Source organism: Tiliqua scincoides, chromosome 2 (assembly GCF_035046505.1).
Source record: "Tiliqua scincoides isolate rTilSci1 chromosome 2, rTilSci1.hap2, whole genome shotgun sequence".
Taxonomy (NCBI): Eukaryota; Metazoa; Chordata; class Lepidosauria; order Squamata; family Scincidae; genus Tiliqua; species Tiliqua scincoides.
Genome location: NC_089822.1, coordinates 245,225,814 through 245,252,253, shown reverse-complemented (window position 1 = coordinate 245,252,253; position 26,440 = coordinate 245,225,814). Strand labels below are relative to the sequence as shown.

Genomic DNA, 26,440 nt, shown 5'->3' with positions numbered 1-26,440 from the left:
TGTTGAAGGAGTTGTTACTGTTGAAAGATGGAACAGAGAAAGCATTTTGCAGACTTAAGTCAGTTAAATTGTGCCAGGTACTCAGGCTGCAGCAAGATCTCAGACTGCAGCAAGGCATGCTGGGAGAAAGAAGTCATATGACAATGTTTAGAGTGCCCATTGCTTCTTTGTTCCAGCATGCTTTGATGCAAGCCAAGATCTTTTGGTGCTAGGCACAAATCTAACACCCAGCACAATCCTACCATGCATATTTATTCAGATGTAAACTCCGTCGTTCTTGGCATGGCTCACTGCCACGTAATTGTGCACAAATTGCAGCTTTTGTTGGAAAAGTCTTCTGCCGTTCCATGTCAAGACACAACATTGACTGGGGCTCCCACTGTACCCAGTTATATCTTATTTGTTCTTTTCCCAGACCATTCCGGTTTGGTTTTGTGGTTTTGCTGAACACCCAGCCTGAGTTCTGGTGAACTCAAAACCTTGCATGCTACTTTGTGATTTTGAATTGGTCTAATATGGTGGTTTCCAAACATCTAAAAGTGTCATTTATAAAGTGGCACTGGGACTGCTTTATTAAATGACACTCTATCACAGCCATTTTCAACCACTGTGCCATGGCACACTGGTGTGCCGCGAATGGTTCCCAGGTGTGCCGCGGGAATTTGGGAGAGGGTCATTTATCAATAGGACCATTGGGGGATGTGAGCCTCCACTGACAGCACAGTGCGCTTTGTCAACTGTCAAAAAGCTGATGGTGTGCCTTGACCATTTTAGTGCCTTGCCAGTGTGCCACGAGATGAAAAGGGTTGAAAAATCACTGTTCTTTTGGGTCTCACCTAGCTTAACAAGACTTTTTTTTAAACAAGGTGATCTAGAAAGAAATATTTTTATTTATTTACCTACAAGTAATACTGTATTTGTTTGTATGCTTGTAAGAACAATCCTCAATCCATTACACATAATGAGGCAGCCCTAATGAATAGTCTCAAGGTTTGAGAGGCTTAGTTATGTGACCCAGCCTTCACCTGCCCCCACTATCCCCCACTGCCCCCACTATCATTGACAGACTTGGGGGAAAAAACACATCAGAAAAAAAGACACTCAAACATTTATCTCCCTATATTTACATAAGCTTGCAAACTGCAGGAGTTCAGCTTCGTGCAAACTGCTTGCAAACTACTGTTTGCAGAGTAATTTATATTTACTTTTCAAACTGCAGGAGCTTAGCACATTGCAGGGCAGTTAGTAGCCATCTGATTTTTGAATAGCCTCAGGCAGGGATTTTCAAACTGGGGCATTGCAACGCCCCAGCCCGTGGGCCCTGGCCACTTAAGGAGCAGGGGCAGCCTGGAGGCAGGGAGGAGGCAGCGGCGTGACCTCCAGGATCGCGCCACTCAGGGGGGCTGCAGTGGCTTGACTGCATGTACCTGAGCCTCCTGCAACCTCCCGGGGGTGCGGAGAGCCCTGCACGAACTTCTGCAGGGCTCCCTGCAGCTTTGAAAGCAAAAGCGGAGCGATCATGCCCCGCCTCCGCTAAAGCGGAAGTGGAGCGCGATCGTTCCACTTCCACTTTTGAAGCTGCGGGGAGCCCTGCAGAAGGTTGTGCAGGGATCCCTGCACCCCTGGGAGGCTGCACAATGCTCAGGTACATGCAGCCAAGCCCCTGCAGCCCCCCTGAGCAGCACGATCCTAGGGAATGCCCACTGCCTTCCCACTGCCTCCCCCCTCCCCCCCGCTACCTCCCCCCTCCCCCCCGCAAGAACTTAGAGCAGCTCAAACTCTCCCTGAGAGTTTGAAAACCGCTGGCCTCAGGGCTTGAGTCAATTAGTTATCCGATCTTTCCATCACCTGTGTTTTCATATAAGGCTCTGCGGGACCCATCAGAAATTGGGTCATGACCCACACTTTGAGAAACTCTGGTCTAATGCAAAGAACTGTACTATATATGCATAGTACAGCTCAGCCACCAATTAAATTGCATCTGCCCCATCACAGACAGGATGGGAGCATCTTTGCCCCATCACTACACTGCGTAAGGTAAGGCGGAGGAATGGGGCCAGCTGATTGGCTGATGGTCCATCTCTAAAAAGGAGCTACAGGCAGTAATTCTGGCTTCTCAATGGTTCTGGGCATTCAGCGTTTGAAGTTAGGTGGCTGCCGTCTGGGGTGAAGTAGAAAGTCTTAGCTCTTATATGATTGGCCTTTTGTGAGTTTTCCCCCTGCCTACTCCGAACTGTTTGAAGGAGGTGTGAATCTTAACTAGGGCTACAGTCCTAGGCCTTCTTTCTTGGAAGTATGGTTCCACTGAACAGAACAGAACTCCTACGTAGACCTGCATAGGATTGTGCTGTAGGTCGGTCGCAACTGGCAGGAATAGTGCAGGACAGAGATGTAGACTACAAATTGATGCGCACCCTGAAGTAAGCACAAGAAAAGAAGAAGAGCCTTTCTGGTTCAGGCCAAGGGCCCATCCAGTCTAGCATCCTGTATCTCAGAGGTTCCCCACCTGGAGCATGTGTTCCCCCAGGGGTACTTGTTAGGATCTTTAGCAGTACTCAAAAAATAATTGAATAATGGCAGGAAAACACATGTCTGTATTAGAACGCCTTGCAGGGCTGGCAAGACCGGAAGGAAGGAAGCTAGCTGGCTTCAAAAGCCCCAGCAACTGCTAGGTTTTGGTTATCAGGTCCTGTATTATGATAGAGATTTTAGAGGGTTAACTTGTCTTCTCTTGTTAAGAAAAAAAAATAGGAGTCAAGAAAAACAGATACAATCTTTGATAACAACAACAACAGTATTTATATACTGCTTTTCAACAAAAAGTTCACAAAGCGGTTTACAGAGAAACCACTTTTTCTCTGTAAACCGCTTTGTGAACTTTTTGTTGAAAAGCGGTATATAAATACTGTTGTTGTGGTTATTGTTGATAGAAAGATTTCCAGATTCTTGGCATTGACGCAATGCTGAACAGCCACAGACTCTTTAAAATCTTTTGGAGGTTTTATTTACATAGTTACAAGCCAAATCAGTTCAATTTGGATACAGATGTGCACTCCTTCCTTCTCACCTTGCTTCTCAGAGCACCACACCCAGAACTTCACATTAAATAACCTGAGATGAACAAGACAACCATGTGACACACTTCCACCTCCTTATTTGGCATATATTGACACTGCATGGTTCTAGCTTTAACTAGGAGGTCAGTTTGCTCTGAAAACAAATGTTCTTGGTCCACAACTCTGGTTACACAAGTTCTTGGAATTCTACATGTTCTGTCAATAATGATCTCTTTAGGTCACTTTGATATAACATGATCTCTTATCTTTTTACGGGAAACACCAGTGTTTTTCTTGGCTCCTATTTCAGTTATTTTTCTTAACAAGAGAAGACAAGTTAACCCTCTGAAATCTCTATCAATTATCAGATATGAACAGTAGTTGAAAACACATAAATTTGAAATAGCAACTATATGAATTACAAACATTTTGCTAATACAAGGGGTATAATTGATGGGAATAGGCTGCCAAGGGGTATGCAAGTGAAAAAATGTTGGGAACCACTGCTGTATCTCACAGTGTCCCACCAGATATCTCTGGGAGCACACAAGATAAAAAGATACTTGTATCCTGTTGCCACCCCCTTTTCTCTGGCTACCTCTAAAATCTGGAGATTGTATACAAGGTCTACATAATTATGGAAACGCGCTCCTTACTTGAGAGGAAGGGCCAGGATAAGTACATGCCATGAGTGTTCACATGCCATGAGCACATGCCAAGTCACTGGCTCATGATGGAGATAGCACTGGGAGGGAGGAACCAAAAGACAGTTGGTCTAAGCAGGTCAAGAGACAGGCCTCACTGTGCCACCACAGTGAAATGTCCCAGGAGTTTTGTGTATTCCTGCTCCCCAAGCTGATCTAATGAATGGCCAAGGCAGTGGAAATTATGGGTTATACAAGCTCTGATGAGCTTGGGAATCCAACATCTCTCCAGAGGGATATGGTTGGTTGGCAACCTTCAGTCTCGAAAGACTATGGTAGAAGCCTACAGCACCCGGAATTCTCAGGCAGTCTCCCATCCAAGTACTAACCAGGCCTGACCCTGCTTAGCTATATAACTAACAGGCTTTCTCTATGGCCAGCTCCAGTGGCACAGCTAGAGTGGGGGTGGTGCACTAAGCACAGCAAGTGTCGCAACAAGCCGTGTAAGCGGCCCCTCCCACGCGTCACTGGAGCCATTTTGGGTAGCGACAGCAATGCGTGGGATATTGTGCACCCTGTGCACATTTTACTAAAACAAACAAACGAAAAACCAAAACCATGAATGTGAGGGATTTAGGCTGGGAGGCAAGTGACGACCTAGCAGATTTCCACATCATCAGGAGGGAAATAGACTCTTAAAAAGCCAGTTGTATCTGTGCACAACAATGAAGCTTTATGTCTATATAAACTGACAAGTCAAATTGCACTCCCGAGCCCAATTCCCAGCATCATCACCATTTTGCTGTGATCGCTTACCTCCTGCCTCTGCTGTCTAATGACTGTGTCTGCCAAGAAGGGGTAGTCAGTATGATTAAAATAAGCATTAAGAGACTGGCTTGGTAATTAGCTTCTCTTCCGTCCTTTTTTTCTGTCCCCCCCCCCCCCACTTAAGTATAGGTCTGGTCTGCTAGAGGGCAACAGATTATTTAGTTCATTCTCAATGTATCGAAACTACCTGCATTGTGGTACTACATCCAATGTCACCCTTCAGGGATTCATTTGAGGTCATAAGAAGAGCCCTGCAGGATCAGACCATTCATTCCAGCAGTGTGTTTTCTAAGAGTGGTCATTCAAATGCTTCCGCAAAGGTAAGCTACAAAGAACAGCCCTGCCCCATAATTAGGCCCTAGCACCTGTTATTCAGTGGCATTCTGTTCTGAACATGGAGGCTCAGTGATTTGTCCCATCATCACCACTTTCCACAAATGCACCTACTGAGACATAATTATATAGCTGCAGATCCTTACACCTCCATCAACAGGCTTGGGTGACAAACTATGGATTCAGGTTTGGTTTGATTCCCCCTGGAGGCTGTGATTGGGTATGTTCCATTAAATAACCATGTGTGAAGAATATACTGTGCCTCCTGGATTTGTGTAATGGGACAGGCTTCACATCAAAATAAAAAATAGAGATCAAAGTGGAAGGTCAAAGAGAAACCCTGTTCTTTTTTAATCTAGCATTCAATTTAGCATTCAATCTATGCAAATAGCTTGTGGTGACTCATGCAAGTGAGCCAAGCCATGCCTTCTGGTACAAGTAAAGGCAGAGAAAGCTATGAGCCATCTTTGGATGTTCAGTAAACATGGAGGCTCTTCATGCTCACAGAATGCTGGGATTGTGCTGGTGCCCCTTGCCACACTCCATAGTTCCAACTCCTGTTCTCCTTGTGGAGACTCTACACTTGTAGTGACAAATGTTCTCCCTAAAGGAGACATCCGTCATCACAGGGAAGATCTCGACCCAAGGAGACAATTTGTCAATGTAGATAAATGCTCTTCAAGGGAAAAAGGGTAACAGGGCTATGGGGTGCAGCATCAGTAACAGAAAGTTGTTCTGTAAACAAGGGGATTGAAGCCATATTGACAAATAGGACTGAACTGAAACTCATGTTCATGCAGGAGGTGTCGTCTAAAGGTTGAGCTGGTGCCATGCCATAGTGGAAATGGAAAAGGTGCAAAAGAGAGTGACTAAAATGATTACTGGGCTGGGGTACCTTCCTTATGAGGAAAGGTTACAGCGTTTGGGCCCCCTCAGTCTAGAAAAAAGGCACCTGAGGGGGGACATGATTGAGACATACAAAATGTCTGGACTAGATGAGCCTATGGCCTTATTCAGGGGGGCTGTTCTTATGTAAGCTAAGCAGGATCAGCCTGGGTTTTTGCCTTGGAAGGGAGACCAGGAAACCGCTGATGGACCTCACAAAGGCACTGTGAGAGTGTGTGGAATACATAGAAGTCAGCTAGAGATGGATAACAGTTTGAGAATCAACCAAGGATGAAGCTGGTGAATTTGAGAGTCCTGTGAATTCCTCTCATAGAATAAATAATTGCGCCCCCAAAACCTATTTGAATAAAATGGGGTTTATGAATAACCTGCCTACATAAACCACCTTGAGTTCTGTGTAAAAACAGAGAAAGGTAAAATAGAAATACTTATTCACTTGTTTTTGCATTTTCTAAATTTCTTTGTCACTCTTCACCAAAGTATACTCAGGCAGCCTAATCTTAACCTGTGCCGGAACGGTCAGGCCAGCTGGCCTGCCCTGTATCCAGAGCAGGGCTGGGGCTGGCTGCTGCACAAGTTGGAGTAAGGGGAATGAACTCCCCTTACCCCGTATTGTGCCGCAGCCAGCCCTATGGGACTACTTAAATTTGCGCCAGCAAAATCGCTGACACTAATCCAAGCAGCTTAGGTTGGGCTGATCTGGCCAAGAATGGGAGCTAGAATCCAGTCTAAGTGCCTGTGTCTGGTCCCACACACACACCCAGGCTGGTATGCTCACTGGCCCACCTGCCACCTGCCCTCCCCCACCTGAAATATCTTCATTCCGCCCTCCCCTTGCCCTCCTCAACCTCCCCATACTGGGGAGGTTCAGCCAGCGCAACCTTACATCTTTCGGGTGGCAAAGAGGTTAGATACAACCTCCACAGGCCGGTGCGCACCCTTACCTAGCCAATTCTGGCACGTTTGCAACAGTACTGGGCCGGTGCAAACCCAGAGAGCACTCAGGATTGTGCTCTCATTCATTTAAATGGTCATCACTTGCCCTTGGTTGATTCTCAAATTACCTTCACTTGCCATCAATGATGTCATCATGAAGCTAGACCATCTGTCACCTCCATCAGTGCTTTTTCCGCTGTGCTGCTTCTCTGGAGTTCGGCTTGCTTTTGCTTCTGAGTGGCCTGGCTCAGAGAGTGCTTGTGACAAACCTTTTTTTTGCCTCTCTCCAAGATGCAAAATGTTGGTTCTTAAGTGATTGCTTACCCTTCGTCTTTTAACAGAGAAAAAGGGCCTCTCCACTTCTCTGCAAAGGAGCTAACTGGCCCCGGCTGTTTACTTTGTTTAGCTTTCGGTTGCATGTCCTTGATGACAATTCATTGGCAAAGGAGTTAGCAACAAGGAGCCCCTGACCAAAGACAAATTGCTGATAAAGGGATTAATGATAGCAGTGTGTCTCACGGGCCTTTTTTTTTTTACCTTGCCTGTGCTGGAGGTTGTTCTAGGACTCCAGGGGCTCCCCCTGAAAAAAGCTTCTTAAGATAAAGCCGGCTTGGGTTTTGTGCACAAATGTACATTCTGAAAACACTGGCAGAGGGCTTCATTTAAATACACGCAAAACAACTCACACTGCTGAACCCCCAAAGGCAGAAAGACAAAGGCCTCTTTTGATACCTGGAAGTGAGAGATGCTAAGTTATGGTAAAGGACAGTATGGGGTTCACCTTGACAGCACCTTCATGCAATGGACTGACGTTTGCCATGCGCATGAACTACCGAGGCCCAAATCTGAACCTTTCCAAAAACACAGCTAACCCTATGTCCAGTCCACTATCTCAGCCTCACCTACCTCGCAAGGTTGTTGTGAGGACTAAAGGAAGGGAGGAACTATATACGCCACCCTGCGCTTCTTGGAGGAAGGCTGGCATAATGTGAAAAAATACAGATTTTTCATAGATCCTGCCATGAGAGTTCAGTCATCTGGTAAGCCTTGCCATGAACTGCTTGGTGTGCTATTTCCTTTCGACCCTGCAACTAAGGGTCCAAAAACATGTTTAGCACTTCTGCGTTGGCTGTCTTTATAGTAAACAGCGCGCAGATCAGGGTCTCCACAGATCAGGACCTCGGTGGAGGGGAAGGGAGCATTAAGCTCAACACTGGGACTGCACAGCAATAAGATCAACACTGGGACTGTGGTCATGAAACCTTTTTCCTGGCCATAGTCCCGCTGTTGATCTTACACATACCGCAGCTGTTTTGAGTCAAGGGAAAAACACTTCCATTAGTGGCAGTTCGAGTTCTCCTCCTAACATTTGCTCTGTGCCTTGTAAATTCCCTCCATGGTGTAGCTCCCTATTAATTAGGCCGTAATGTTAGGACAGGCCTCATGTCAAAATGCTTCATGGAACAATTCGCATCTGGAATGGCAAGCACAGCAGTCAGGTCAAACTGTGAGGGGGGGAGGAAAGAAAAGGATGTCTTTTTCTGCTTGCTTGCTTGTTTTCCTGAACCCTTAATTGCCCCATGATCGCAGAAAATAAAAAGGCGTATCATTCCAGTTCAGTTTGAGTTCTCAGCAAGGAAGTATCTTAATGGAAAATGCTGCCCCTGTTGAATATCTGCCTGTTATTTACCTGCAGAAGGCACAACTGTCCTGTGGGAAAAAAACAGTAGCAACTAACAAGAGTGGAGGCACACGGCTTCCTTTGACATGGGAGTGACCTCAGGACCCTGGCCAGGCATAGGCGTGAAGTGAACCTCTTGGGGGGCCATAGACATCCTGTCCATTTTCCTCTGTCCTCTTATAGGCTTTGCCTGTTTTCAGAAAGCAGCAGCAGTTTTCATATTCTTAAAGTTACAGGAGATCAAACCATAGCACACTGCACTCCGGGTCATGTTGGCAATATTTCCCGCAGAAGAAAATCAATACAAAATAATTAGTTTAACAGAAAAATAATAGGGAGGGAGTCTTTTGGAAGAAGGGGGGGAATAAAACCTACCAGCAATTTAGAAACAGCTGTGACTTATATAGCTGATTCATTTTAATTTCCTGTGATTGGGTTCTTTATAGCCACTCTCCCACAATTATCCTGCCCTCTCAGCTCTCGAAGCTATTACTAATAGTGGCAAGGTCTGAGTTCCCAATTATTTAATCCATTGGCCTGTTGTACAGTCACCAAGCTTTGTCTAAAGAAAAGCACTCATGGATTATCTGTTCTCCAAAGTTTCCTTTATCTTCTTTGCTTTGGAAAAGGGGTGGAAAGAGGAGAGACAGAGTATGAGTGCAAAATTACCTGAAAGCGATAGCCCTTCATTCATTGTGCCTATCCTTAAATACACATCATTCTACAATTTCTGGAAGGAATCGGTCCCGCCTGCTTAACACTGACCGTGACAATGGCCTGCCAACCCAATGGAGGAGAATGCCATGGCCTCAGCCCTAGATTTGGTGACGACAAACTCAACCGCACAGGAGAGGCCGTGGAAAACCAAGGACCCTTATTGTTGGTGGCCCTTGGTTTGTATTGTCTCTAAAAGTGGCACTTGGGGCACTGTCTCCTGCAGAGACTTCTACAGAAGAGGATGAGGGAGGGGAGGCATCAAAGTTTCTTCCATCACCTCCTTCCAAGAACATCTCCTTGCCAGTGTTTTCAGTCATGACTCCATAGAAATACCCTCAACTCCTGGGATCCTGATTTCATCACCACACCAGTCCCAAAAGTAACTACTGGGATATCAGGAAACCTAACAATGTTCCTGGAGAATGAAACTCAGAAATGAAGCGCTCCTTTCCCTGAGAGCTAACCTTCTCAGGGAAGCGATACCAAGAAACCATCTCTCTGTAGCTATATTTCATCCCTCAACAGACTACTGTAGACCAGGGATTCTCAAACTACACCCCCCCCGACCCACCTATTCTGCAGAGGAGAGCTCCATGACTCACTTCCTCTGGCACCAAACCTCCACAGGCTTCTGGAAGCATCCAGAAGTAAACTGGAAGTGAATTTCTGGAGGCCTGCAGAGGCCCCCTGCAGCCTCCTATTGCATCTGGAGATCTCCAATTTGGAGCCAACCGGACAAAAGGGCAGGTGAAAAGGCCCAACCCAAGACTCACCAGACATCATGTCACAACTCACAGTCTGAGAAACTCTGTGCTAAGCTACATGCTGTCCAGCCTAGACCTTGCTAGCTAGCTTCAGATGACCCTCCAGAACTCACTGTATTCTCTCCAGGATCCTAATACAGTGCCTGCCACCTAAAACAACCACTTATGCCCTGTGATAACTAATGTGTCTTTCCTGTCAGTTACTAAATCTATGTATCACCACATACCACATTGTGCCAGCTCTACCTTGCTGAAGCTAAGGATGTCTGGGCCTGGTCTGAGCCTGGATGCGAGACCATCTTGGTACCACCTGCATGTTGTCTTAGCCTCTGTGATGGAAAGAAGTCTGAATTGAAATACAATAATATAAGCAAGCGCGATACCATAGTCTTTCGAGACTGAAGGTTGCCAATACCAAGCAAGTATTGCCTGAGCCCAAATAGTACAACTGTTTACCTATCTCCCATCCATGAGATTCCTTGCTTCATATAGTTTCCTGAAATTATGTTATGTGGCAGGGCCCATGAGAGGTGAGTTCAGGGAGTACAGCATATCTGGGTCCAGGGGTCGAAAGATGGCCCGGGGAGTCAAAGAAGGAGAGGTGGAAATTTCCTGAAATCTCAGAAAATGTTAGCTTATACTGTATGAAGACTAGCATTCACATTGTGGAAGCCTACATAGTTTTATATATTGTAAATTGTAGAAATTAGGATCCAATGATCATGTGGAATTATGATCCAATGGAGAAGGGAAAGGACCCAAAAGATACTATACCCCCTGATAAAATTCACCTCAGAGGCCCTCTTGTGTAGTATTACTGTTGGATGCTAAGAATTACAGTTGGATGTAAATAAGCCACGTGACTGGTATCTTTGTTGCTGCGGTGCTTCTAGTTAAGCTTTGTATGTATGTTACTGGCACCACTATGCAATAAGAGGGAACTCATGGCCCACTGAGAAACTGATGAGCCCTCTCTCTGAAAGTCCAATTTATCTCAGATAACCTGCATTAAAATATTGGAGCCTGTGATGACACTAATATATTGTGCCGAAGTGCAGGCGCAAGAAGTTCCCAGTACATTACCTATTCAGGCAGTGGCAAAACACTGTACGAAAGGATCATCTCACCGTATTTACAGCTTAGGCCTGCAAGAACCGACAAAGAACCTCATCAAAAAGCACGTCTCCAGCTGATTCCATTTTCAGATGCAGGCAGCACGCATAATTTGGATACACCTCAGAGAAGCGAATGAGCTTTTGAACCCTTTTCTGCACCTAACACCTCTGCCTGCAAATTTGAAGATTCTGGTTCCTTTTCAAAAGCACTGAGTGTGGCAGGGCTGAAGGAATAATATGTGTATATATCTCTTCCTATAACTCCATATATGTATGCATGTCCTGGGATCAATGAGGCATGGCTGAGAATGGAAGAACGGGGAGACTTACAGAGGGCTACTTTACGCGGCATTACCGACAGATAGGAAGCGTGGCTACACAGCCTTCTGAAGGATTCTTCAGAATTGCTGGGAAAATCCATAGACGCTGCAGAAGAATGACTTTCACTTACCACAAGAATCCTAAAACAACCTGAGTCAACTGCAGCTATTCAGAATTTCAGGAAGGTATACTTGGCAAGATAGTATAATCTGGGTTCCCAGAGCACCAGATCCAAGACCGGGGGCCAATCCTAGGACCAATACAGGCCCTTAGGCAACCCCACTTTCCTGAGCAGAATAGGTATTGCAATGCGATAGAAACATCTGACACGAGAGCAGGCACAAATTAATATGGAAACGACGGAACCTTACGGAGATGACAACCGTAACCAATTTGGCGAAGTTCCCAAGCAACAGAGCTACACAAAATATTTATGGAGCACGATTGAAACAATGTATACAGGAGTAGAGCGCCGAGACTTCTCCGGAAGTGGGAGGGGTGAGGTCTTCAGAAAGAGCGCTCAAGCACTGCTTTTGAAACATTTTCAAAAGTTTATTATCCTACCAGAATGATCAGGCTCAGTAAAAGGAAAGTTGCAAAATTGTGATTAATTTTTCCCCCTAATGTCTAGGCTAGCGTCTTTCCCACAGGCTACCGGAGAGACAGTATGTTGCTCACACTATATTAAACTTACAAACCTCTGCACGTTTACTTGGGAGTAAGTTCTATTGAATGCAGTGGTGCTTGCTTCTGAGTAAACATGCATATACTGAGAACACTCTTCTGACAAGTGTGGGATGAAAGGAGCTAGACCAGAGTTTTTCCAACTTCTTGGGAGTAATCCTCCAGAGATACATCTTTGCAGGGGAGGGGGCGAAGACAGAGATGCAATCCCCAGGATCATGTTGCTAACAGGGCGGAAGGGAGGTGCTTTTATTTACCGCGGGCTGTTGCACCATCCAGGGGTTGCAGAGAGCCCCACACCGCCCTCCACAGGGCTCCCTGTGTATTAGAATCTTGAAAAAAGTGATCAAAAACCACTTCCTGGTTGTGATCACGAAACTGGAAATGGTTTCTGATGACTTTTTTCAACATTCTAACATTTGGGCAGCTCTGTGGAGGGCTGCGCAGGGCTCCCAGTAACTTCTGGATGGTACAGCAGCCCTCTGTAAGTAAAAACAGCCCCCTCCATCTCCCTTTAGCGACACAATCCTGGGGATCACATCGCTGCCTTCCTCTTCCCCCCACCCATAAGGGGGCAGAGGCCATGGCTCTCAGGCTGGGGCGTCATGACGCCCCAGTTTGAGAACCACTGAGCTAGATCTTTAAATAAAGTACACTAAAAATAAATATCATGAGAACAAACACTCTAATCAGCAAATTTAAAATTTACTTGTTGTTGTCATTGCCTATGGGCTTCCCTATGCGGCTTGCCTATGTGGAAATGACCATTTTTTGGGGAAAAGATGTATTGAGATCTTTTTTTTTTGCAATTCCAAAGAAATGAATTTCTAAAATTTCACATTGACTTGATTTTTGTCATATGATAAATGAATTTGTGTGCCTTTTGATATGATTATTTTTCATTTTAGGTTGTATAATTGTAGGAACCCAAAAATGTAGGTAATATCTGAGTGCATGCATCCAAGTATCACATAGTAAGTATATGCATCAAAGTTATTGGGACCCAGGACTCCAAGCTGTATCAACCCCATTATTCTGCACAAGTGCAATGATGCACAAGGTGAAGTGCTAAGAAATAATGTCCGATCATATTAATTCTGCTACATGTCACGTGGTTTGTCAGTCACATTAATTATCTGTTTTAATTCTGTTGGAGCCCAAGCTTATGCATGTCTACTCAGAAGTTAGTCAATGGGGCTTACTCCCAGGAAAGTGTGGCTAGGATTGTAGCCTTAATTACATATTTGTCAATGTTATGTGTGTGTTTGAGATGTTTGGATAATCTGAAGGTTTTTATGGTACTAGTTAGCCACTGAATTTTGATGAAATTCCCTTAAATATTATACTGTAACTCTAAAGTTTCCCCATTCACTGAAACTTAAACAGCCTGGTGGGCAATATGGTAAAAATCCAATTAGGAGTCATGATGTTTGGAACTGGGAGCAGGCTACCCTCCACCCTATAGCACTGAAACCTCTGTACTACTAGTTTCATTACCAGTATAGCAATTTACTGCCTGACCTGTTTTCTCCTTAAGTGCCATTTTATTGTAGAAAGGCAGGCATAAAAATCATAGTAATAAACATAAATAAGTCTCCCCAGCATGTTACCATTCATTCATTGCAGCAAGTGATTTGAGGAACAGCTGTTGAGAATCTTCAAGTTTCTTCAGTAACGGCTCAGTGAAATGGTGCAGATTTCACAATGTACAGTTCTCCACATTAAAAAAAAAATTCATTACATTACAAAAACTGACATTCAGGGCCTCTAAGAGGAATTTTATCAGGGGTACCAAATAGCTTTTGGGCCCCTTTTGGGGTAGAAAGTTTCTTTTAGGCCCCTTCCCATCACCACAGAAACATAATTTCATACAATAATTGAATCACACTTCCTATAAATTACAACATAAGACTACATGAGCTTACACAGAATGTAAATGCAAGTCTTCACACAATATAGGCAAATATTTTCTGAGATGCCAGGAAATTTCCATCTCCCTTTGGTTCCCAGGCCCCCTTTTTGACCCTGGGTCCAAGTGTACCCCCTGTACCCACTGCAAGTGTATGTACCCCCTGCAGCACTTTCTCATGGGCTCTGGTGAGATTGGAAAAATCTAAGATCCAAGAAAGTTTTGGGGCACCCTCCTTTGGCTCCTGGGCCCCCTATTTGACCCTGGGCCCAGGTATAATTTACCCCCTGCACCCCCTCAATGGGCACTGCTTGCAACTGTAAACCACTGTGCTATTGAAACGCTATTGGGGAGATAGAAAAGAAAAGGATTTGCTTTTCTGATCCTCCCCCTCATGAAAACTATTTCCAAGGAGAGATGGCTTCAGTGCCAATGGTGAATGGGAATTAAAGTTCATGCAAGCTATGATACCACCATTTCCAGCATTTAGAAATGAGCTCAGGAATGTACTTCTGTTCACCAGTTAGGCCTGACTGCAGTGGAAGTCAGAAAGCTGCTCAGTCGTATTCCAAGCCACTTCCTCCATCCCCCCCCCCCAAAAAAAAAAATTGAAAATGATTCCGAATAGGTATTCCTGTGCAGCCAACATGATTTAGCATAATGCGCTGAATGAGATCGCTAAGTCAAAATATCTTCCCCTAAGTGATTTTCTTGCTGTGTCTCTGAATGTCAGAGGGAAAGAAGAGGACGTTGCATGCTGAATACCATTGTCGGTTTAAAAGTTTTACACTGAATAATTCATACTTGGGATGAGCTTTACCTCCATGTATAATACAGACACGCTCAGCAATAGTAATGACGTTAGATTTTGTACTTGGTCTCCTTTGAAAATGAGAGCCATTTTGAAGGTAAAATGACAGCAAATGTTTGCACAGATCTCCATAATTTGTCTAGATCAAGAATGGCCAACATATATTATTTGGTCATTAGTCAAGGGGCCAGGAGGCTATTTTGATGTGCAATGCAACCCCTCCTTGGGATCAGGCTCTACACTAACATTAACATCGCCATGCAGCAGGGGGTTCACAGGTATGGAAAACATGTGCTAAGGTGGTAGGAGGTCCTCAACTGGGAAGAGGTGCAGTGAAAGTAGCATGCTTTTAGGGAACTCTCCAGCTGGTTATCTGTAGTCAAGATTTCTGTATTCCAAAGGGTGAAGCAGTCTTCCAGGGACAGCTGCTAGAGTTTAAATACCCATCTCAGACCCTTTTATAATACACACTTTAGTTATGTCAATGAAGTAGGTTCAAAATGGACATTTGAGTTGGTAAGGAGGATTTACCAGTAGTTTTTCGAAACCATATACCCCACCCCAGAAGCAGCTATTCATGGTTAAACATATACATTCTTAAAAAAAAATGTTAAGAAAATATCCATTACCAGAACTCCCATCGATTTTAATGAAGGATTTCATCCCATCAAAATTGGCCAGCACTCATATTTAAAGATTGCACTTTATCTGGGACAATTTCTTATTAATTTATGCTGAAGACAAGAATAACAGATTCGATAATCAAACAATAAGGGTTTGTTTGTTTTGCTCAGACATACCTCATCGTAGATGCTGTCATTTCTGCTAAAATCTCCAGCCTTCCTTGGAAGTATATGGACGTGCACATGCTAAAAGGAAACAAAGATAGAAAATTAGGCATACACACAATAATTTCCAGAGAAAAAGCCATGTTAGTCTATAGCAGGGGTGTCCAAAGTTTTTGGCAGGAGGGCCGCATCATCTCTCTGACAGTGTGTTGGGGGCCGAGGAAAAAAAGAATTAATTCACATTTAAAATTCGAATAAATTTACATAAGTTTACATAAATGAATATATTAAAGATGAACTTATATGAATGAATGAAGGTCTTGCAATAGCTCAAGGCCTTGCACAAAGCAAGGCTGGCCTTTCCTTTGCTGCTGCTGCTGCATCACAGATGTGAAACAAGAATCAGTGGAAGCAGCCCTCATCCCACAGCTCACGTGAGAGTTCAAACGGTCACACTCATGCTGAGAGCAGTTGGGTCAGGCCAGTGAGGGCTCCAACAAATCTCCGGAGGGCCAGAGTCTCATTGGAGACTGTGGGCTCCCTGAGGGCTGCAAGTGGCCCCAGGGCCGGGGTTTGGGCACCCCTGGTCTATAGTAACCAACAAAGAGTCCTGTGGCACCTTAAAGATGAATACATTGGCAGTCCAATCCTAACCTCCACTGTTGCAGCGGGGCTAGTCGGATCATGCTGCATCCAAAGCACAAAATGGCTGGTGCAAGTCCAAGTTGCCTTGTGTTGGGTTTTCAGGCCCAAGATGGAAGATATGATTTGGTATGCACTGGGGCCACCAATCCTGCCTCCTCACAGGACCTGACCTTCCCATTCCCCTCCCCACCCTCCCCTGCCACTGCAGGAGAGACCCAGCACCAGCAGAGAGACAAGTGCAGTCGGTGCTGGCCCTGTGTGCCAGAACGATGCCAGCAAAGTGCTCCCAGCAGCGTGTATCCCTCCCACTGGTGGGGAGGCTTTTTATGCTGGGGAAAGGCAGGGAGGGGGCAGAACTGGGGGAGGGAGGGCCCATGGGCGGATTGGGCCAAGGAGGTGGCTGGGAACAGCAACAGAATATGCTGCTGAATCCTGTGCCCCCTCTGGTCATGCGAGGGGCCATTGGGGCCAGCTGAGTTCTATACGGGATACGAGAACTGATGTTCCCTGACCCCGGATACTCTTTTACACATTTTGCTTTTTTGTCCCTCTCATGATTCTCATCGTAGGATTTATCTAGAATCCTGGATTTCTAATTTTCCCCCTCAGGTATCACCCCTTCCCCAGTTGTTGGAAGACTCTATTGCTCCCTTGACGTATTCAGTGGCTAGTTTCCTGGCCTATACATTACAAAAAACGCCGGACTTTAGTTCTATAAAATCTTCTTTAAAATTTTTGTAGTCACCTTTTTCCATCTAACACCTGTTTTATTGAAAGGATAAGGTTGTCCCTTCTGGCTCCTTTTCTTTCTAGATCCTATTTCTTTTTTCTCTATTTAGTTTTCCTGAACTAGTCTAGTGGATAACGGTTGTATTGTTCCACTTTGTTGTCAGTTGTTTGCTGTAATATTTATAATGCCAATAAAGGTTAACTAACTAAAAAACTGATGTTCCCTGAGGAGACTCCGGCAACTGCTCTGGCCCCATTGGACACAGTGGTGGCCATTTTAGTGCTGCTCTGCCGCATGGTGCTGGCAGCCCATAGGACTGAAGAAAGGAGAGGAAAATTCCCTTGTGTGTCAGAGATTTTGAGAGAATGTTCAGAAGTTATAGCATCATTAGAAGCTGCCAATCTGCGTTTCACTTAACTCTCTGAAATGACAATACACCACACAGCTGACTGCCCAGAATTTGAAAGGGAAAAGTACAAAACAAAAATACTCAACATCCATTTGTACAATCGCATTTCAATAAGCAGGATAGCGTGGTATGGGCTACTGTAGAAGCCTGGGTTGATAGTCTCTAAGGAGACTTAAACATGTCACAATGGATTACAGTCCAATTTGGCTGCAATCTCAGACACAAATGGGAGTACGTTCCATTGAACTTAATGGGGATTATTCTGTTCGTCTATCATTCTGTTTCCTGCAGTACCCAGTCAAATTTTTCGGGGAATTCACAAGACAGACAAAAAAAATCTTTCCTTATTTGTGTCCAAAATCTGATATTTTGTACTAAAGCTGCTTGGAAACAGACAGATTAAAGCCATCCCCTTCATTCTGTGCTCATATCCTCCCAGAGTTTAAAGATTATCAACCCAATCCTTTCCCCAGTAGCTCTGCTGGGCGCAGTGGAAATGGCTACAGCTGCATCCTGTGGCACCACCTGGGCTGCCATTGCTCTCCTCGGAGGAAGGGGAAGAGGGAAAGCCCTCTTCTCCTGGGGAAAGCCCCAAGCCCCACAAAGGGGCTTCTCAAGTCTGCGTCAGCTATTTTGCCAGCGCAGACTTGAGAGCCTCCGTATCAGGCTTTGCAGCCCCACATGGAATTTAGGATCCCCCACCACCACCCGAAAGTATCTTGAACACCAAATGTGAAGTTTTGTGTTTTTATTAACACCAAAAAGGTGGTGTTTTTATGCATGTTTAACAAAAACCCTAATAATTGATTTTACAAGATCTTCCAGATTATTATTATTATTATTATTATTATTATTATTATTATTATTATTATTATTAACAGTATTTATATACCGCTTTTCAACAAAAAGTTCACAAAGCCGTTTACAGAAAAAGCGGTTTAGGGATGAAGGAGTATTTTGCACCTCATCATGTAGTTCAATATGTAGTAACTATTTTGTCTTTAACCCAGATCAGGATGACCCAAATCCTATTATCCAACTGCCCTGGAGAAGAGAATTCTCTTAAATTCCAGCAGTCCAAGCAGCCACCTGTATGGCCTATATTTTGGGTTTGGCTAGTCATGGCTGCAGACAAATGATTCAACAACAGGTTTTCTGGCAATGTCTTTGTTTTAGGCAGGGATGGGCACTCAACTCATTGTGACTCAACTTGAGTTACCCCAAAACATGTTTGCGGACAACTTGGGTTGACTCGAGTCATGGATGTCGCTGACCCCAATTCAACTTAGAATTTGGGGCCACTGACTATAAAAATGAGTTGGAACTCGAGATGAGTTCCAATCTCAAGTCCCTATCCCATGTGCATGTGTGTGTCTTCCTGGCAACACATGGAATGTGTTGCCACTTCCACACCATGCAGAAAGTGCTGGTGGACAATCCGGAAGCTGGTGTTTAGAAGAATGACAGCTGCAGAGTTGGTTGGTTCCAAGAGATGGGGGCTACGGGGTTGAGGGAAGGAGGAAGGCTTATGTGGTTTGTTTTTTTTAATTTAAGGGGGCGTTGCATGAAACTCATTTCTTGAAATGTCTCATGACTTGACAGACTCAAAATTTTTCAATGGCAGTGTTTTATTTTAACCAGTGGCAATGGCCACGCATTACAACTTGTGAGTTAAGTCACAGGGCCACTTACTCAGGATTTGACTCGCAACTTGGGCTCATGAACTGTGAGCACAGCCCTGGCTTTCGATACTGCAAACAAGGCTTTAATTTCACAGTGCAATCTGGAGCCACAAACAGTTCATCCCGCATTAAAAAAAATCAAATGCACACCCCTTTATTGAGCATGGTTCAGTTTCAAAGACCATCCATTAATTGGTAAATAAAGAATCTCAATTGGGTTGAACTTAATCGGATGCTTTAAACAGTTCTCCTGGCTTTCCCAGGCTGCCCTACAGACAGTGAACTCAATAATTTATTATTTGTTTTTATTATTGTCCTTAGTTTTTACTATAACCAAGATGCTCTTTTTGAGGTTAAAAATGGTTCTTTTGAGTAATACATCAGTGATAGTGTACTGATAGTGTATTATACTAATACATCACAAGAGCGATAGTGCTCTTATGATGTATTAGTGCAATACATCATCCGAGCATCATTGCTCTGATGATATATTGCTCAAACCACAATGCAAGCTTTAAAATTCTCTTTGGTACCACTGGGCCCTTGTCTACACACTCGTTTGGAAAATTAAGGGCTCATTGAAGAGAAATCGAAAAGGGATGCTGTGCATTGCAAAATGGTCATAAAATGAGAAGCTTTTAAGAAATGCTTCTGCCCATCATTTGCCCTATATATAGGGAAATGATGAAGACAATAGGACTTCTACTTTCTAACTGTGCAGCACTGCAACCCTAGCTTTGCGCAAACCCAGAAGAAGGATTTTTGTTCTGGTTCCATGTACCCAGATCAAAATATTTAATGTTCACAGATTACACAGGCCTACAAAATTGACAGTCGGAAAAGTTTTTCCCAAACTTTATGGTCGTTTGATATGAATTTGGGGTGCCGATTCAAAAAATGGCATCCGTTTTGCCCTATCACGTCTAGTTTTGGAGATATAGTATAGCCTCATTAGTGAATGGTTCAAGCAGCTTCCTCATGAGGAAGCCATGGTGTAGGCTTGTTCTATATGTTGTTGATTAGATATCATTTCTCAGTTTAAGCATGGCATTGTTTCTTTGTAATTGTCACATTTCTCTTTTGTTCTGAATCCTAGCATGCTGATCGCAAAAAAGTCCCAAGTAAAACTTATTCATTTAAATTTCATTCATTCATAAAACTGATTTTTCTTTTTCTGACCCACAAAAAAGGACAAAATATTCGATGTGGCCCTCATATTGGAAAGTTTGGAGACTCCTGGCATAGAGTCATTGGTAAGCGGCATTAGGTGTGACTCAGTTATAAGAGTGATAATTTATCACAGGTAATGACGAAAGGTTCCACCAACTCAAGATGTTTCCCTGCGGTCAGCGCTAAAAAGAGAAAGACAAACACTGTGCCAATGTTTATGGTTTAAAATGGCTCAACATTTGCCTTGGCATATGGACGACTTAGAACCTGCGAGGACACTTTCATGGTCTGTTCACCTTTACTATTTGTATTAGGTTTCTATAGAATGCAATGGGGCATAACCAAATCCATCTATCCTATTTAAACAACAAATGGATTGCGGTGTGTGTAAGTGTGAGTGTGTGTGTATTTCTTTTTTTAAAATCCGTGTGCCCTCCATCAATAAAAACAGCTGGTGCTTGATTGTAGAAACCTCAGGATTTCTGTTGGGGTTTTTGTTTTTTTTAAGGTGATGAACAGAATGAACATAATAAGTTGGATTCTGCCTACTGTTCATGTAATAGAACCAAGCGAAAACAGCAAGAGGCAATTACATCTCAAGTGGTTTCCTTTTCTGGAGGAAAATAAGGGTGAAAACTGCAGTGTGGAGTCACGGGTGCCATGCAGAGACAAACAACTGGGTACGGCAAATGTATGCCACATTCTAATTTGCCTTCCAATTTACGAAGCAAACTACAAAGAGGTTCTTTATTCTTGCTCCAATTTTTTCTGTTCAACCAAGCCCATAAGTAGGAAGGCATATAATCACATGCTCAATTTGAAGCATGGCTGCAGTGGTGTACCTCAGGGGCTGCAGGGGGTAGCAATTGCACTGGGCAACAAGCTTTAGGGGGGCATGAGCGTGACACTAGTGGCCAAAACTGTGAAAACCTTGGTACCTTTGAAAGTGATATACCATATCATGTTATATACCATTTGATGCAGAATTTAATGCAGAAAGCAATGAAACAAACCATGTCAAAGTATCTCTATCAAACGCTATAGCCAAATAACTACAAAATAAAAACACGACTGCATTGTGTAACAAAACTGAGATTTTCTTGATTCAAAACTGACCGATTAGACTGATTTTCTATTTTTACAAAGCCTGGGTGTGATGTCACTTCCAGGGCATCATTTTGAGCTCAGCACCTGGCCACATAATCATCAGCTATGCCACTGCAGTGGCTGCATCCAGAGAAAGGGAGAATAGCCACTGAACCCAATGCCTGCCAAGTCTGCCTTATAGACTTTTGACACAAAAATGCAAAAAAGTTGATAGAGGGAGCACAACCTCTTTTCTGGAACTGTCCTCATTTATGTGTGACACAACCCCTTTTTTTGGTTGTCTGTTTTGTAGAGGATCTGTCTCCTGCTGAGACTCAAACCATGGTCTGCTCGAGGCCAGAACTGCCTGTGCACTGAAACTCTTAAAGCAGGTAGATGTTTTCCCCAGACCTGACTAGTATTGCGGTGAATTTAAAATGAACACAATTCAAAAAGTAGACGCTCTCAGTATGAAAACCCCCTCCCCATTTCATCAGTTTCCCCGAGTTTTTCTTATGATACCTTAGCTCAGCAATTTTCAACCCTTTTCGTCTCACATACGGACAAGGTGTTAAAATTCTCAAGTTCCACCATCTGTTTTTTGACAATTGGCAGGGCATGCTGCATTGCCAGTGGGGGGGGGGGAAGACTCACGTCCCCCAATGGCATTACTGACCCTCCCCCCCCCAGAATCCTGCAGCACACCTGCACATCATTCAGTGCACACCAATGTGCCATAGCACCCTGGCTGAAAATCACTCCTGTAGCTTACGTGTGGAGATTGAGGGCTCAATTCTATGCAACTGATGCAGCCAGGCCAACAGGGAATGCACTGCATTCAGGGTGGTGGGGTAGTCACAGAGGCCTCCTCAAGGTAAGGGAACAGTTGTTCCCTTGTGTCGGAGCTGTCTGACATTGCTCACCACACAGCCTCATATTTTGTTGTCAAATCCATTGGGGCAGTGGTTTTTAAAGGCGCATGATCAACAGAAGGAAGTTCAAAAATAAGAAGCTTCTTCAAAGTGGATGACAAATGCTTTTAGGTGGAGACAAATAGGGTAATTCGGTACTCCCTGTACCTCACGGCTCATCCATTTTTTATTCCTGATTGTATGATTCCACTAGTTCTGGGAGGTGATTCCTGTTCTTTGTGAGAGATTTGACTTAATACAGCTCTACCAAGAGTTGTTTAACAGAAAGTAACCGGTAAAACATAAACATAATCCAGGCTGTGTTGACAAGTACGTGGGATTGCAAAGAGTTTTCCATATGGGATTCTTCTTTACATATAGCTCCGCATTAGGGGTTGTGCATGGATTTTGGAATGAATGGGAAACTGAACTGGGCCAATTTGTGCTTATTTTCAAATATCATGAAACCAAAACCTATGGGGGCCGACATGAGCCTAATGGCATAAGGGCTTCTCAGTCCATTCAGGCCTTGTTCATTTTTGTGATGGGGGCAGGGGCTTGTCTTATAGCTAGGCAGAGCAGTGAGCTTTTTTGTCTTTCATTTCTAAAGTGCAAAAGGAGCATCAAAACACTTTCTGGTGGTTGGCTCTTAGAGGTCACTATTCATTTTCCACAATGTCCCAGATCAATGCAATATCTGCCCCCCCCCCCAAAAAAAAAAAACATGGTAGCTGGCACTGGGAGGAGCATTGTGGCTCTGCTCACTCTTTAAAACTAGCTTAAAGAGAAGGAAAATAGGTTGCTATCTGCCCCTCCCACCTATATCTGGTAGAATGAACAGGGCTATTTGCAATGACACAGATGTGAATTCAATAGGAGGGATCAAATAATATAAATACGGCTGCAGTTCTAACCACACTTTTCTGAGAGTCTGAGAGTTATTGGTAGACCATGTAAACTACACAGTAAAAGCAAACTTGCAGCATATCTGCATATCTGACCCCCAGCATGTGGCTGTAGACAACACCTGGCAGACAAGTCAGCATTTGATGGTATCCGACAGCTATTTTTCAACTGCAGTCAGTACATAACAATATCTGACAACTGACTGCACTCTCTGTCAGTATTTAAGGGGATCTGGCATGTAAACATCAAAATCTGACAATAATTGACATGAGCCATGCAGTAGCAGTCAGTACATGAAAACATCTGACGTCCGGCAACCAAGCCTCTGACATGCAGTGGCAATCTTTTGTCGCCAGATTCTGAGAGCAGATTATTCACATCTGAATTTAGTCAATGGGGTATGAAGATCAGTAATTAATTTAGCCAATCAAGACAGGTGATTTTTGATCTCAAGTTACTATCCAAAACTGACTTTGGGAATTAGAATAGAATATGATACCTCCCTTATGAGGAAAGGCTACATAGAGTTTGGGGCTCTGAAGTCTAGAAAAAAGGCACCTGAGGGGGGACGTGACTGAGACATAGAAAATCATGCAGAGGATAAATAGAGTGGATAGACACTCTTTTCTCTCACACACAACACCAGAACCAGGGGACATCCGCTAAAGGGAGAGTTAGGACAGACAAAAGGTAATATGTCTTTACCCAGCATGTAATTAGTCTATGGAACTCCTTGCCACAGGAAGTAGTGATGGCATCTTGCCTAGATGCCTTTAAGAGGGGATTGGACAAATTTCTGGAGGAAAAGTTCATCATGTATTACAAGTCATGGTAGGTATGTGCAAGCTCCTGGTTTTAGAGGTAGGCTACCTCAGATGCAGGGGAAAGCACCAAGACACAGGCTGTGTCTTATTGTCTTGAGTGCTCCCTGAAGCATTTGGTGGGGCACTGTGAGATCCAGGAAGCTGGTCTAGATGGGCCTTTGGCCTGATCCAGCGGGGCTCTTCTTATGTTCTTAATATTCAGAAGATTTTGAAATTTTGACCGCCATAAAAAAATATAGTAATAATAATTGCAGCCTTTGTAAGGCATGAAGCTTAGCTAACTGCAAGAACACCCCTGGGTCCAGAAAAGGCTAGTAAATCTTGTTGTGTACAATAACTTTCCAGAATGCTTCATCATAATTTACGGCCGCAATATAATGGTTCAATCGGAAGAACTGGTGACAGTTGTACCAGTTATGGCACAGAGAAGTAGGGTATTGTTGACCATTAATGGAGGTCACAATGGTTGGATAAGGCAAATGGTTCTACACGTGTGAAGCCCTGGATTTGGGATAGAACTTTTACAGTTGCACACATGCAGTTGCCCTCTAGGAGACAGCCATATGGTTGGACTGGGACCAAGGAACAGAGGTCCTATTTATTGTTGCTAATTTATGTATTGCTTTGAATACCAGCTTTACAACCTATGGTTGATCGTCATAATTAATCTGAGATTATCCTTCTGGTTTTGTACTCAGAATCGCTAATGCATGTAATAAGCACCAACTCCCTGCCCAGACTTAAACTAAAAGAATTTTCCAATGGACTTTGGTATGGTTGATTAAGCGGCATTAGAGAAATAAGAAAATCCATCTTAAGTGTTTGTAAATGTGCATACTGAAATAGGAACTAGTTGTGATCTTGAAGAGTAGCGTGTAGACCTTGTTGGGAAGATTTGTTCAATAGCTTACAAACGCTCAGGTTCCAGTTAAGATTATCTGCACAAACAATGGGGTTTGACGGTTTTAGAAAGAGTACACGTGCACACTGCTTACTCCTTTCCTAATCATGTATAGGTTGTTTTTGTTTTTATTTTAATTAACTACACAATGGAGCATGATCTCTTTTTGGGGCAGGGGTTTGTATTTAGCTTCTTTAGAGGGGAAAAAAATCAGAAAATATAAAAGAAGCAAAAATAGAGTCTTCTTTACAATCGCGAAGCCAATACGTCAGGTCAGATATTCTAATATTTGTGTAGTATCTATGGACGTGTGATACATTTCACTTGTTGAAAGAAGCTTGTTTGGCTTCCCTTGCAGCATCAGTACCCAGGAGATACTATTAAATTCACTTCCAATGTCAGAGGTTCAGAATTTCATGCGCCAACTCTAATATCAGAGCATGTTCCTAGCCCTGTATTACAAGCAAATATATGAAAATTCAGTTAATACAGTCAGCAAGATCAAGTCATAATGCCTTGCCATGATAACAGTGTACATTTTACTGCTCTCCAATGCAATTAAAAAAAGAATATCATGAGAAGGCTAAATTCAACTCTCCTCGCAGAAAAGAACAGGGGAAGGAGGAAGGGACCTGAGATAAGGGGGTTGATCAGGCATTGGGCAGATAAGGGAAAGAGGAAAAATAGAGGTCTAGAAAGGGAGAGGAAAGTCTTCTGGGAGTAAAGATGGGGCTGCACTGAGCTATTGCCCATCTTTACGAACCGGTTCTCATGATACAGTCAGACCACGGTATCTGAGAGAAGGGCCAGAACACTCATCCTGATTAGACCAGGGGTCTCCAAACCCCGGCCAGGGGGCCAGATGCGCCCCTTGGAGAACCTCTATCCGGCCCGCGGCCAGCCTCTGATCCCGAGAGCCTCTGGCCCAGTTGACCAAACACAACCAGAGTTGTGCTTGGGGGGTGGAGGAATAGGGGCCCATTTCAGTGTGTGTGCTTTATTTCTTGGGCTGCGTTGGTGCTTGGAGAAATCCTGGACATTTGAGCCCATTCATTCATTCATTCATTCATTCATTCATTCATTCATTCATCTAAGTTCTATCTCTAATGCATATATTTAAATTTAATATTTAATTTCTTTTTCCGGCCCTCAGCACTGTGCCAGATATTTGATGTGGCCCTTCAGCCGAAAAGTTTAGAGACCCCTGAATTAGACAATCAAAGTAACATTTCAGCTGGCACAAAGGTCACATTTGTGTAGGAATTTCCCTTGCCAAAGATAAAAAGAACTAGGTTCGGAATGTCCTTTGCAAATTCCTGATACCCTCCAAATCACATAGATGCAAGCCAGCCAGCCTTTGCATTTCCTGGTCTTCTCTTGCCTTCACCTTCTGCCTTGATAAATGTACATTGCGGTTCTCATTCCCTCTACCCATAATCACAGTTCTTTAATTTATGTTCCAATAAAACGTATTATAACAAACATTTACCGCTCAATGAATAAACATTGAAATGACGCTCCTAATGGGGGTTACACATTCTGAAACAGTCCAAGGCTTTAGCCGAGTCTCTCCTTTCACTAAATGAGAGTCATTTCCATAATCTCTGCATTATTGCTTAAGCCGCCCTTTAGGAGTATTTTACAAAGTAAAATTTCTGTGAAATATTATCAAGCCCCCAAAAA

At 43.8% G+C, this 26,440-nt stretch overlaps 1 protein-coding gene across 13 annotated transcripts in view; it reads right to left on the bottom strand.

Annotated features, from left to right (window-relative positions):
- FHIT (fragile histidine triad diadenosine triphosphatase) overlaps positions 1 to 26,440 on the bottom strand; it is a 1,225,929-nt gene that overhangs the window by 143,512 nt on the left and 1,055,977 nt on the right. For all 13 annotated transcript variants that reach the window (XM_066616396.1, XM_066616392.1, XM_066616401.1 and 10 more), the window contains one exon: positions 15,506 to 15,574. In XM_066616396.1, coding sequence (XP_066472493.1) covers positions 15,506 to 15,574 — 69 coding nt within the window. The remainder of the gene's footprint in view (positions 1 to 15,505; positions 15,575 to 26,440) is intronic.